The sequence below is a fragment of the Rutidosis leptorrhynchoides genome, chromosome 11 (assembly GCF_046630445.1).
Source record: "Rutidosis leptorrhynchoides isolate AG116_Rl617_1_P2 chromosome 11, CSIRO_AGI_Rlap_v1, whole genome shotgun sequence".
Taxonomy (NCBI): Eukaryota; Viridiplantae; Streptophyta; class Magnoliopsida; order Asterales; family Asteraceae; genus Rutidosis; species Rutidosis leptorrhynchoides.
Window position 1 is genome coordinate 96652967 of NC_092343.1, and position 14543 is coordinate 96667509.

Sequence of the window (14543 nt, forward strand, 5' to 3'; positions counted from 1 at the left end):
TTAATATTTGTCTTCTTGCTGTTTTTTGCTCGATAGATGCTCAAAATCCTCTAAAATCGTCCAAAATATAATTAAAACCTCCTCTTAAGATGAAAACATTATTTCTATCCGCTAGCCAAAATCTTCAATCATTCTCAAAATAACACTTTTATAAACCGTTATCGCGAATAATAAAATGTATAAATGATGTGATATCAGGGATTAACAGAAGTGAAAAAGAGAAAATACCTCCATCAGAAACAAACTTACGAACTATTCACGAGAAGCTTTTTATGTTGACGAAATTAAGAACAGTATCCTCATTGAGCCCATTGAGTGAATCAATCAAATGAATACATAGCGATGCAGGCCCTTTCGCCAAATCCTTGCCAATCTCACCAGCCAAACCAAATGCAAAAACTATGGCTTCAAAGGCGTTAGTAGGGTCGATTGCAATAAAAGCAACAATTAGGGCAGTAACTGCGCATCCACTCGCGGTTATCTTTTACATCAATTTCACTCCGATATGTGTACCAATGACTTGTTGACCAACAGTAACATAGTCAACTGACCCTGAAATCACTACTATACTAACACTTGATTTAGCTAAAGAGTTTGCAGCTTCAAGAGCATCACTAGATTCATGCAAGCTATCATCACCCTAAATATATTGATGATGTGCTTGCACACACTTATTGATTAAAGTCATGCACTATCCTTAGGGTGCGCCCAGATGAAGTGCGCCCAGAACGGGGTGCGCCCGGAAAGGAGTGTTCCCAGAAGGGAGTGCATCGTGCACCCAGAAGGGAATGCATCGTGCGCCCAGACGGGGTGCACCTAGGCAATGAGAAGGGGTGCATCAGAAGACCAAAGGGTTGCACACAACTTTACTTAGTGCACAAGAAACAATCATATCCTTAATTAACTGTGATCCTTTCCTAACCATAATTACTTCATTTATGGCTATTATTTGGGAATGATTTAGAATGAATTAAGGGGCATTTAGGGTTAGGGTTTCACTATAAATATAAGCCCTAACTTCATTCATTCAACACAACATTTTCTACGGAATAACAATCACATACAATCAATGAGATACGGCCTTAGCCTCTCAGCTAGGGTTTTACCTACACATTGTGTAGGGTTTTTCCCCTGCCAACGATTAGACTCCAGCCTTAGCCATAACCGCCCTTTCGTAGTTCATCATCTCAATAAGGGTTATCTGTAGTGACCCAAACTTTTCCATGTTTATATATATTAAATGAAATTGTTATTTACATGATTAAGTGTTTCCAACATGTTAAGAAATCAAACTTATTAAGACTTGATTAATTTAAATAGGTTTCATATAGACAATTGACCACCCAAGTTGACCGGTGATTCACGAACGTTAAAACTTGTAAAAACTATATGATGACATATATATGATTATATATATAGTTAAAATGATATTATGATAAGTAAGTATCTCATTAGGTATTTTAACAATGATTTATGTACATAAAATTGAGTTTATTGAATTAAGAAACTCGAAACGATATATATAACGATTATCGTTATAACAACGCCTTACTAAGTATATATGAATCATATTAAGATATTGATACACTATGTTTAATCATGAAATGATAAGTAAACATGTCATTAAGTGTATTAACAATGAACTACATATGTAAAAACAAGACTACTAACTTAATGATTTCGAAACGAGACATATATGTAACGATTATCGTTGTAACAACATTTAACTGTATATATATCATACTAACATATATTAATATATCATAATATCATGATAATGTAATAATTTAACATCTCTTTAGATATAATAAACAATGAGTTAACAACATTTAACAAGATCGTTAACCTAAAGGTTTCAAAACAACATTTACATGTAACGACTAACGATGACTTAACGACTCACATGTAGTGTTTTAATATGTATTCATACACTTAATGACTCAACATTTATATATATATTTAACATGATATGATAACTTAAATATTTAAAACCTGAAAACACGAAAAACACCGTAAAACTGGATATACGCCGTCGTAGTAACACCGCGGGCTGTTTTGGGTTAGTTAATTAAAAACTATGATAAACTTTGATTTAAAAGTTGTTCTTCTGGGAAAATGATTTTTCTTATGAACATGAAAATATATCCAAAAATCATGATTAAACTCAAAGTGGAAGTATGTTTTCCAAAATGGTCATCTAGACGCCGTTCTTTCGACTGAAATGACTACCTTTACAAAAATGACTTGTAACCTATATTTCTGACTATAAACTTATACTTTTTCTGTATAGATTCATAAACTTAAGTTCAATATGAAACCATAACAATTGGATTCACTCAAAACGGATTTAAAACGAAGAAGTTATGGGTAAAACAAGATTGGATATTTTTACTTGTTGTAGCTACGTGAAAATTGGTAACAAATCTATATTAATCATATCCTAGCTAACTTATATTGTATAATACATGTATTCTAATATATTATGTAATCTTGGGATACCATAGACACGTATGCAAATGTTTTGACATATCATATCGACCCATCTATATATATTATTTGGAACAACCATAGACACTCTATATGCAGTAATGTTGGAGTTAGCTATACAGGGTTGAGATTGATTCCAAATATATATATACTTTGAGTTGTGATCTAGCCTGAGACGTGTATACACTGGGTCGAGGATTGATTCAAGATAATATATATCAATTTATTTCTGTACATCTAACTATGGACAACTAGTTGTAGGTTACTAACGAGGACAGCTGACTTAATAAACTTAAAACATCAAAATGTATTAAAAGTGTTGTAAATATATTTTGAACATACTTTGATATATATGTACATATTTATTATAGGTTTGTGAATCGACCAGTGGCCAAGTCTTACTTCCCGACGAAGTAAAAATCTGTGAAAGTGAGTTATAGTCCCACTTTTAAAATCTAATATTTTGGGATGAGCATACATGCAGTTTTATAAATGTTTTACGAAATAGACACAAGTAAATGAAACTACATTATATGGGTGAATGATCGAAGCCGAATATGCCCCTTTTGCTTGGTAACCTAAGAATTAGTAAACCGATCTACTAATTGACGCGAATTCTAAAGATAGATCTATTGGGCCTAACGAACCCCATCCAAAGTACCGGATGCTTTAGTACTTCGATGTTGTTTTTATCATGTCCGAAGGATTTCCCGGAATGATAGGGGATATTCTTATATGCATCTTGTTAATGTCGGTTACCAGGTGTTCACCATATAAATGATTTTTATCTCTATGTATGGGATGTATATTGAAATATGAAATCTTGTGGTCTATTATTATGATTTGATAATATATAGGTTAAACCTATAACTCACCAACATTTTTTTTGACGTTTTAAGCATGTTTATTCTCAGGTGATTATTAAGAGCTTCCGCTGTTGCATACTAAAATAAGGACAAAATTTGGAGTCCATGCTTGTATGATATTATGTAAAAACTACATTCAAGAAAATTATTTTTGATGTAATATATTCTTATTGTAAACCATTATGTAATGGTCGTGTGTAAACTGTATATTTTAGATTATCATTATTTGATAATCTACGTAATGCTTTTTAAACCTTTATGGATAAAATAAAGGTTATGGTTGTTTTAAAAATGAATGCAGTCTTTGAAAAACGTCTCATATAGAGATCAAAACCTCGCAACAAAATTAATTAATATGGAACGTTTATAATCAATATGAACGGGACATTTCAGTTGGTATTAGAGCGTTGGTCTTAGAGAACCAGAAAATTGCATTAGTGTATCTTATCGAGTTTGTTAGGATGCATTAGTGAGTCTGGACTTCGACCGTGTTTTTCTTCAAAAACGATTGCTTAACATTTTTTTGTTGGAAACTATATATTATTAACATGTAAATATTATGTGATATATTAATCTCTTAACGTGTTTGATATTGTGTGATAGATGTCTACCACTAGTACAAATCCCATCGATTCACCTAATAATAATGAAGAGTCGAATATATTTTGGGAAGATTCACAAATTTCCGAAGAGGAACCGGAAGAAGAGGAACTGGAAGAGGAGGAACCGGAAGAGGAGGAACCGGAAGAAGAGGAACCGGAAGAGGAGGAACCGGAAGAGGAGGAACTGGAAGAATAAGAGGTTCCGGAGGAAGAAATATTGATACCTATAGTAAATCGATTAAATAAAAGAAAATCCGCAACCAACGGACCAAAGTTAATAATGGTCAATGGTGTTTCCGCCGAGGAAGCAAACTATTGGGAAGATTATCAATTTTCCGATGAATTGGATCTCGATGAGGATTCCGATGATGTTATAGAAATTACCTCGACCCAATTTAATAAAGCGAAAGAAAATAATAAGGGAAAAGGTATAAAAATAGAGAAACCCGATTCCAACCCCGATGAACTTTATATGTATCGACAACATCTGTATTTCCTAAAATGTAACAATGATCCGAGAACCTCTAAACCACCAGGTTTCTCTAAACCATTGTGGAAAACGACGGCTCGTATTAGAGGAACACCATATATTCCTAGAAAATTAGGAAAACGAACCAAGTCCGAAGAAGAAGAAACCAGTGATTCAGATTAGAGGGTTGTAATCATGTTGTATATTATATGTATTGTAGTGTGCTTATACTTTTATGTTCTATGTAAAAATTGCTTGTATTGTTTGTTAATTATCTTTTACGAATCTAATCCTTGTCTATTTTACAGTATAAAAACAAAATGGATGTTAAGGGTAGACAACCGAATATTTTAGAAGATCTACCAGAGGATATGATTGAGGAAATCTTGTCTAGAGTCGGTCAGAATTCATCAGCACAATTAATTATGGAAAAATTAACTTGTCAAACATTTGAAAGACTTTCCAGAAATGCCTTAGTTTATAAAAGGCTTTCATTTAATAGGTGGGGTATATCACATTGGGGAGACCGTAAGTTACGCCGTGTTTTCTTTAAAGCGTTAAATGCGGGGAACCCAAATGCAATTTTACGCTACGGATTAAGAACCTATTTTGACTCAACATATCCCAACATAGGATTTCTTGAATTAGAAAGAGCTTCTAACATGAAACATAAAGAAGCATGTTATGCTTACGGGTTACTGATGTTCGCTTCTTACCAAAGTGAGAAAAAGAACATCGGATTGCAACTTTTAAATAAAACCTTCCCACAAGTGACGAATTCAGTAGTTGGGGTGAGAAACAAGGTTTTTAGATTATTACGGGGCTGTTGGACATTACGAAACCCTCGTCCTTTTGACGACATTACAACATGCTGCCTAGCCAATGGTCATAACGGTTATTTTCCACAAGACCAAGGATGGGAAGTCGTCTTAGTAAAACCAGAATGAATGACTTGTTTCTGGACTTATGAATTACGTGTCTTTATTTCCTTTGCTGAACAACTTGCGTATTAACTAGGTTTATCTTCAAAACTGTCCTGTATCAAAGTGTACTATATTTCATGTTATATGTAATATAGCGAAGTTGTACGTTTGAAGAATATTTGTATGTGATATATTATTATAATCAGTTTTTCATATGGAATTGTAGTAGTTGAATTGTATATTAGCTACTAAGTATGAACTTAACGGGTAGGTAGTACCCGAATTTAAACTTATAAAACGCTAATATGAATAAAAAGCTTTTATAAATGAGTTCATATTATGCTACGAAATACTATTGACTACTCTTAATATTCTGTATGATTAACTCGATTCAGTTGGCTATTTTGAAGGAAATGGCACCGACTACTCGACACACCATGAATATGAGCGAAGAGGAATTTCGTACCTTTCTTGCTTCAAACATAGCCGCAGTACAGGATGCGCTACATACCAACAATAACTCTGAATCTAGCAATGCAGCTAACAGCGCAAGAAATTGTGTAGGATGCTCCTACAAAGAATTCACTGCCTGCAAAACTTTGGAATTTGATGGAACCGAAGGACCAATTGGATTGAAACGGTGGATCGAGAAAGTCGAATCGGAGTTTGCCATAAGTAAGTGTACTGAAGAGGACAAAGTTAAGTACGCTACGCATACCTTCACAGGTACTGCGTTAATGTGGTGGAACACCTATCTTGAACAGGTAGGACAAAATGCTGCTTACGCACTACCATGGTCGGCATTCAAGAAATTGATGAACGAGCAGTACCGTCCTAGAAACGAAGTCAATAAACTCAAGGTAGAACTTAGAGAGTTACAAACACAAGGGTTTGACGTTACCACATATAAACGACAATTCACAGAGTTGTGTCTATTGTGTCCGGGAGCATTCGAAGATGAAGAAGAGAAGATCGACGCATTTGTAAAAGGGTTACCAGTAAGGATTCAAGAAGATGTGAGTTCACATGAGCCCACTTCTATACAGAAGGCAAGTCGAATGGCTCATAAACTCATAAATCAGATTGAGGGAAGAATTAAAGAGCAGGCGGCCGAAGAAGCCAACACGAAACAACTCAAGAGGAAGTGGGAGGAAAAAGGTGACAAGAGTCACCAGTACAACAACAACAACAATTACAACCACAATCGCAACAACTATCCCAACAACCGCAACAACAATCGCAACAATAACTGTAATCCTAACAATAACTACAACAAACATCCCAACAACAACAACAACTACAACAACCATTTCAACAACAATAACAATCCCAACAACAACCTCAATAACAACAATGGCAACAAAAACCAAAAACAGCCATGTCATAGGTGTGAAGAAAATCATCAGGGGTTTTGCATGACATTTTGCAACATGTGTAAAAGAAATGGTCATAGCGCGACAAAGTGTGAGGTCTACGGACCAAAGTTTAACAGAACTAAAGGAACAAATAATGTCGAAACAAGTAATGCCGAAACGGATAGTGTCGGAGCAAGTAATATCAACCCTGTTTGTTATAAATGTGGAAAATCGGGCCACATTATTAGAAATTGCCCAAATCAGGGGAATACTAATGGGCAGGGCCGTGGAAGAGTTTTCAATATTAATGCGACAGAAGCACAGGAAGACCCGGAGCTTGTTACGGGTACGTTTCTTATTGACGATAAATCTGCTTATGTTTTATTTGATTCGGGTGCGGATAGAAGCTATATAAGTAGAGAATTTTGTGCTAAATTAAGTTGCCCATTGACGCCTTTGGATAATAAATTTTTACTCGAATTAGCAAATGGTAAATTAATTTCAGCAGATAATATATGTCGGGATAGAGAAATTAAACTGGGTGATGAAATGTTTAAGATTGATTTAATACCAGTCGAGTTAGGGAGTTTTGATGTAATAATTGGCATGGACTTGTTGAAGAAGGTAAGAGCAGAGGTCGTTTGTTACAAAAATGCGATTCGCATTATGCGTGAAAAAGGAAAACCTTTAATGGTGTACAAAGAAAAGAACAACGCGAAGTTAAATATTATTAGTAGTTTGAAGGCGCAAAAACAAATAAGAAAAGGTTGTTATGTCATTCTAGCACACATCGAGGAAGTTAAACCTGAAGAAAAGAACATCAGTGATGTTCCCGTCGCAAAAGAATTTTCCGATGTATTTCCGAAAGAATTAGCGGGATTACCCCCACATCGATCCGTTGAATTTCAAATAGACCTTGTACCAGGAGCTGCACCAATAGCTCGTGCTCCATACAGACTCGTACCCAGCGAAATGAAAGAATTACAAAGTCAGTTACAGGAACTTTTAGAGCGTGGTTTCATTCGACCAAACACATTACCATGGGGAGCTCCTGTTTTGTTTGTCAAGAAGAAAGATGGTACATTCAGGTTGTGTATCGACTACCGAGAGTTGAACAAACTTACCATCAAGAACCGCTACCCATTACCGAGAATCGATGACTTATTTGATCAACTACAAGGCTCATCTGTTTATTCGAATATCGATTTACGTTCTGGATATCATCAAATGCGGGTGAAGGAGTATGATATTCCAAAGACTGCTTTTAGGATGCGTTACAGTTATTACGAGTTTATGATTATGCCATTTGGATTGACTAACGCACCAGCTGTGTTCATGGACCTCATGAACCGAGTGTGTGGGCCATATCTTAACAAGTTTGTCATTGTTTTCATCGATGACATACTTATTTACTCGAAGAATGATCAAGAGCACGAAGAACATTTGAGAAAAGTGCTAGAGTTGCTGAGAAAATAAAAACTGTACGCTAAGTTTTCAAAGTGTGCATTTTGGTTGGAAGAAGTTCAATTCTTCGGTCATATAGTGAACAAAGAAGGTATTCAGGTGGATCCAGCAAAGATTGAAACCGTTGAAAAATGGGAAACCCCGAAAACTCCGAAGCATATACGCCAATTTTTAGGACTAGCTGGTTACTACAGAAGGTTCATCCAAGATTTTTCCAGAATAGCAAAACCCTTGACTGCATTAACGCATAAAGGGAGGAAATTTTAATGGAAGGATGAACAAGAGAAAGCGTTTCAATTGTTAAAGAAAAAGTTAACTACGGCACATATATTGTCATTACCTGAAGGGAATGATGATTTTGTGATATATTGTGACGCTTCAAATCAAGGTCTCGGTTGTGTATTAATGCAACGAACGAAGGTAATTGCTTATGCGTCTAGACAATTGAAGATTCACCAGCAGAATTATACGACGCATGATTTGGAATTAGGCGCGGTTGTTTTTGCATTAAAGACTTGGAGGCACTACTTATATGGGGTCAAAAGTATTATATATACCGACCACAAAAGTCTTCAACACATATTTAATCAGAAACAACTGAACATGAGGATGGATTGAATTGTTGAATGATTACGAATTTGAGATTCGTTATCACCCGGGGAAGGAAAATGTGGTAGCCGACGCCTTGATCAGAAAGGACAGAGAAGCCATTCGAGTTAAAGCTATGAATATAATGATTCACACTAACTTTACTACTCAAATAAAGGAGGCGCAACAAGGAGTTTTAAAAGAGGGAAATTTAAAGGATGAAATACCCAAAGGATCGGAGAAGCATCTTAATATTCGGGAAGACGGAACCCGGTATAGGGCTGAAAGAATTTGGGTACAAAATTTGAAGATATGAGAGAAATGGTACTTAGAGAAGCTCATAAAACCAAATACTCAATACATCCTGGAACGGGAAAGATGTACAAGGATCTCAAGAAACATTTTTGGTGGCCAGGTATGAAAGCCGATGTTGCTAAATATGTAGGGGAATGTTTGACGTGTTCTAAGGTCAAAGCGGAGCATCATAAACCATCAGGTCTACTTCAACAACCCGATATCCCAGAATGGAAATGGGAAAACATTACCATGGATTTCATCACTAAATTGCCAAGGACTGCAAGTGGTTTTGATACTATTTGGGTAATAGTTGATCGTCTCACCAAATCAGCACACTTCCTGCCAATAAGAAAAGATGACAAGATGGAGAAGTTAGCACGACTGTATCTGAAGGAAGTTGTCTCCAGACATGGAATACCAATCTCTATTATCTCTGATAGGGATGACAGATTTATTTCAAGATTCTGGCAGACATTACAGCAAGCATTAGGAACTCGTCTAGACATGAGTACTGCCTATCATCTACAAACTGATGGGCAGAGCGAAAGGACGATACAAACGCTTGAAGACATGCTACGAGCATGTGTTATTGATTTCGGAAACAGTTGGGATCGACATCTACCATTAGCAAAATTTTCCTACAACAACAGCTACCATTCGAGCATTGAGATGGCGCCGTTTGAAGCACTTTATGATAGAAAGTGCAGGTCTCCGATTTTTTGGAGTGAAGTGGGGGATAGACAGATTACGGGTCCGGAGATAATACAAGAAACTACCGAGAAGATCATCCAAATTCAACAACGGTTAAAAACCGCCCAAAGTCGACAAAAGAGCTACGCCGACATTAAAAGAAAAGATATAGAATTTGAAATTGGAGAGATGGTCATGCTTAAGGTTGCACCTTGGAAAGGCGTTGTTCGATTTGGTAAACGAGGGAAATTAAATCCAAGGTATATAGGACCATTCAAGATTATTGATCGTGTCGGACCAGTAGCTTACCGACTTGAATTACCACAACAACTCACTGATGTACATAACACTTTCTACGTCTCAAATTTGAAGAAATGTTTTGCTAAAGAAGATATCACTATTCCGTTAGACGAAATCCAAATCAACGAAAAACTTCAATTCGTCGAAGAACCCGTCGAAATAATGGAACGTGAGGTTAAAAGACTTAAGCAAAACAAGATACCAATTGTTAAAGTTCGATGGAATTCTCGTAGAGGACCCGAGTTCACCTGGGAACGAGAAGATCAGATGAAGAAGAAATACCCACACTTATTTCCAGAAGATACGTCAATACTTCCAACTGTTTAAAATTTCGGGACGAAATTTATTTAACGGGTAGGTACTGTAGTGACCCGAACTTTTCCATGTTTATATATATTAAATGAAATTGTTATTTACATGATTAAGTGTTTCCAACATGTTAAGCAATCAAACTTGTTAAGACTTGATTAATTTAAATACGTTTCATATAGACAATTGACCACCCAAGTTGACCGGTGATTCACGAACGTTAAAACTTGTAAAAACTATATGATGACATATATATGATTATATATATAGTTAACATGATATTATGATAAGTAAGTATCTCATTAGGTATTTTAACAATGAGTTATGTACATAAAATTGAGTTTATTGAATTAAGAAACTCGAAACGATATATATAACGTTTATCGTTATAACAACGTCTTACTAAGTACATATGAATCATATTAAGATATTGATACACTATGTTTAATCATGAAATGATAAGTAAACATGTCATTAAGTGTATTAACAATGAACTACATATGTAAAAACAAGACTACTAACTTAATGATTTCGAAACGAGACATATATGTAACGATTATCGTTGTAACAACATTTAACTGTATATATATCATAATAAGATATATTAATATATCATAATATCATGATAATGTAATAATTTAACATCTCTTTAGATATAATAAACAATGGGTTAACAACATTTAACAAGATCGTTAAACTAAAGGTTTCAAAACAACATTTACATGTAACGACTAACGATGACTTAACGACTCAGTTAAAATGTATATACATGTAGTGTTTTAATATGTATTCATACACTTTTGAAAGACTTCAAGACACTTATCAAAATACTTCTACTTAACAAAAATGCTTACAATTACATCCTCGTTCAGTTTCATCAACAATTCTACTCGTATGCACCTGTATTCGTACTCGTACAATACACAGCTTTTAGATGTATGTACTATTGGTATATACACTCCAATGTGAGTCACCTAACACATGTGGGAACCATCATTTGGCAACTAGCATGAAATATCTCATAAAATTACAAAAATATTAGTAATCATTCATGACTTATTTACATGTAAACAAAATTACACATCCTTTATATCTAATCCATATACCAACGACCAAAAACGCCTACAAACACTTTCATTCTTCAATTTTCTTCATCGAATTGATCTCTCTCAAGTTCTATCTTCAAGTTCTAAGTGTTCTTCATAAATTCTATAAGTTCTAGTTTCATAAAATCAAGAATACTTCCAAGTTTGCTAGCTTACTTCCAATCTTGTAAAGTGATCATCCAACCTCAAGAAATCTTTCTTATTTACAGTAAGATATCTTTCTAATACAAGGTAATACTCATATTCAAACTTTGATTCAATTTCTATAACTATAACAATCTTATTTCGAGTGGAAATCTTACTTGAACTTGTTTTCGTGTCACGATTCTGCTTTAAGAACTTTCAAGCCATCCAAAGATCCTTTGAAGCTAGATCTATTTTTCTCATTTCCAGTAGGTTTATCCACAAAACCTGAGGTAGTAATGATGTTCATAATATCATTCGATTCATATATATAAAACTACCTTATTCGAATGTTTAAACTTGAAATCACTAGAATATAGTTTAGTTAATTCTAAACTTGTTCGCAAACAAAAGTTAATCCTTCTAACTTGACTTTTAAAATCAACTAGACACATGTTCTATATCTATATGATATGCTAACTTAATGATTTAAAACCTGAAAACGCGAAAAACACCGTAAAACTGGATATATGCCGTCGTAGTAACACCGCGGGTTGTTTTGGGTTAGTTAATTAAAAACTATGATAAACTTTGATTTAAAAGTTGTTCTTCTGGGAAAATGATTTTTCTGATGAACATGAAACTATATCCAAAAATCATGATTAAACTCAAAGTGGAAGTATGTTTTCCAAAATGGTCATCTAGACGTCGTTCTTTCGACTGAAATGACTACCTTTACAAAAACGACTTGTAACCTGTATTTCCGACTATAAACTTATACTTTTTCTGTATAGATTCATAAACTTAAGTTCAATATGAAACCATAGCAATTTGATTCACTCAATTAATATGGAACGTTTATAATCAATATGAACGGGACATTTCATTATCCACGGTACGTAACCGATGACCGGAGTGTTAACGACGCTGACATCTAAAACCCCTCTCTCGCACTCGATCATACTTCTTGCCCCGGCTACAGATTTATGTTCGATCAAATGACGCCATCCGTGAGACCAACAACATGTTTAGGAACATTATAATTATATGTTCCAAACGTAGTCATCTGGTTAGTGTATACTTATTAGATTAGACATTACATTTATTGTATAGATGATTCTTGATTAGCTTGGCCCATATGGCCCATGTGTAATTGACTCTGAAGCCCTAATGCTTGTACTATATAATAGTGGTCAATACAATTGATAATTCATGGGAAACACATTTGTTAACATGGTACCGAGTCTCATCTTCTAGGTTTTTTTCTCTTATTTTTTGTCTCACTGTCGTGTTCACTTATCGGTAGTTCCACACTTCTAAAAACAAAGATAAAAAGTGTTATCTACCTTCTTTCTTCATTCTTTAGATTTAGATTATTATCATTTCATCTTTTGACGCGTCTTTGGCTTACATCCTATTTTGTGGCGCCAAGTGTAAGTCATATTATTTGTGCTTTTCCAGTTCGTTCGTACATCTCATCTGATCTACTCCATCTCATTAAAATATTTGTATTGTTATTGCTTCTTAAATCAATTAAATAATCGATAAGGATTATTTAATACGTTTGGATCACTTCCACTTTATAATTGGCTAGGACTTCATATGTGTTTTTGAGAAACATGCGTAACAGATACACGCATACGAACCAATATGGGTGGGTATTCATCCCTCCACCACAACAGCCCTTTAATTCTCACTATCCATCAACAATGTCTTCACATGAGCGCAATAATTCAGGTTAGATCATGGATACAGGTGCTACAGATCATGTCACTCGGATACAGGTATACTTAAGTCCATTTCTAATAATCATGATACTCATTATATTTTTGTTGGTGATGGATCCTCAATTCCTATCATGACCACCGGGTACACTGACCTTCTAAATCTCTATCGTCCACTTCACCTAAATAATGTACTTATTACCCCTACAATTATTAAAAATCTTATTTCGATTAAGAAATTCACCACTGACAATTAATGCTCTATTGACTTTGATCCTTTTGGTTTTACCGTAAAAGATTATCGCACCCGTCAAACCCTAATTCGATGTAACAGCACTGGACCCCTCTCTCTCGTGACTCAATCCAACCCTCAAGTCTTTACTATATCTACCCCCTCATTGTGGCATCAACGACTTGGTCATTCAGGTGACTAAACACATCAACAATTAATATCCCGTCAATTTATCTCTTGTCATAAAGAAAAGTCGTGTGTATTGTGCCAACCATGTCAACTTGGAAAAAACGTCTGACTTCCTTTTAGTACTTCAAATTCTATTGTGTGTTCCCCTTTTGATATTATACATTATGATATTTGGACCTTCCCAGTTAACAGCTTGAGTGGTTTAAAATACAATGTTATCTTTCTTGATCATTATACTCATTACTTATGGGTTTATCTGTTACGCTACAAATCTGACGTGTTTCAAAATTTTCTACATTTCTCGGCATATGTTCAAAATCAATTTAGATGTACAATAAAATCTTTTCAATGTGATAATGAGAGTGAATTCAATAATAAAGCTTTTCATGATTTCTTTGCCGATAATGAAATTCGTTTTCGTTTTTCCTGCCCACAAACCTCTCAACGAAATGGAAAATCTGAAAGAATGCTTCGAACAATGAACAACACTATTCCTACATTCCTGTTTCATGCACGTCTTCCTCCAACATATTGGGCGAAAGCATTACATATGTCAACTCACCTCCTCAACATCCTACCTTCCTCGGCCATTCAAAACGACACACCTCACTTTTGACTTTTCAAACAACACCCGACCTACAACCACTTACGTGTTTTTGGTTGTCTGTGTTTTCCTCATATCACTACCATTCACAAACTTGCACCACACTCTACACCTTGTATCTTCCTTGGATATCCATCGGACCATCGTGGTTTCCGTTGCCTTGATCTTTCCACTTATAGATCATTATCTCACGTCTTGTTGTTTTTAATGAAACC

General features: G+C 35.0%; 1 protein-coding gene across 1 annotated transcript; it reads right to left on the reverse strand.

Annotated features, from left to right (window-relative positions):
* Window positions 1–256: 256 nt before the first annotated feature.
* On the reverse strand, window positions 257–1225 carry LOC139874786 (hydroxyethylthiazole kinase-like). Its single transcript, XM_071862185.1, has 3 exons — window positions 1148–1225; window positions 514–640; window positions 257–459 (listed from the first exon to the last, which is right to left on the reverse strand). The coding sequence occupies exons 1-3, from the start codon at window positions 1223–1225 to the stop codon at window positions 257–259; spliced, it is 408 nt and encodes a 135-aa protein (XP_071718286.1).
* Between the last annotated feature and the right edge of the window lie 13318 nt (window positions 1226–14543).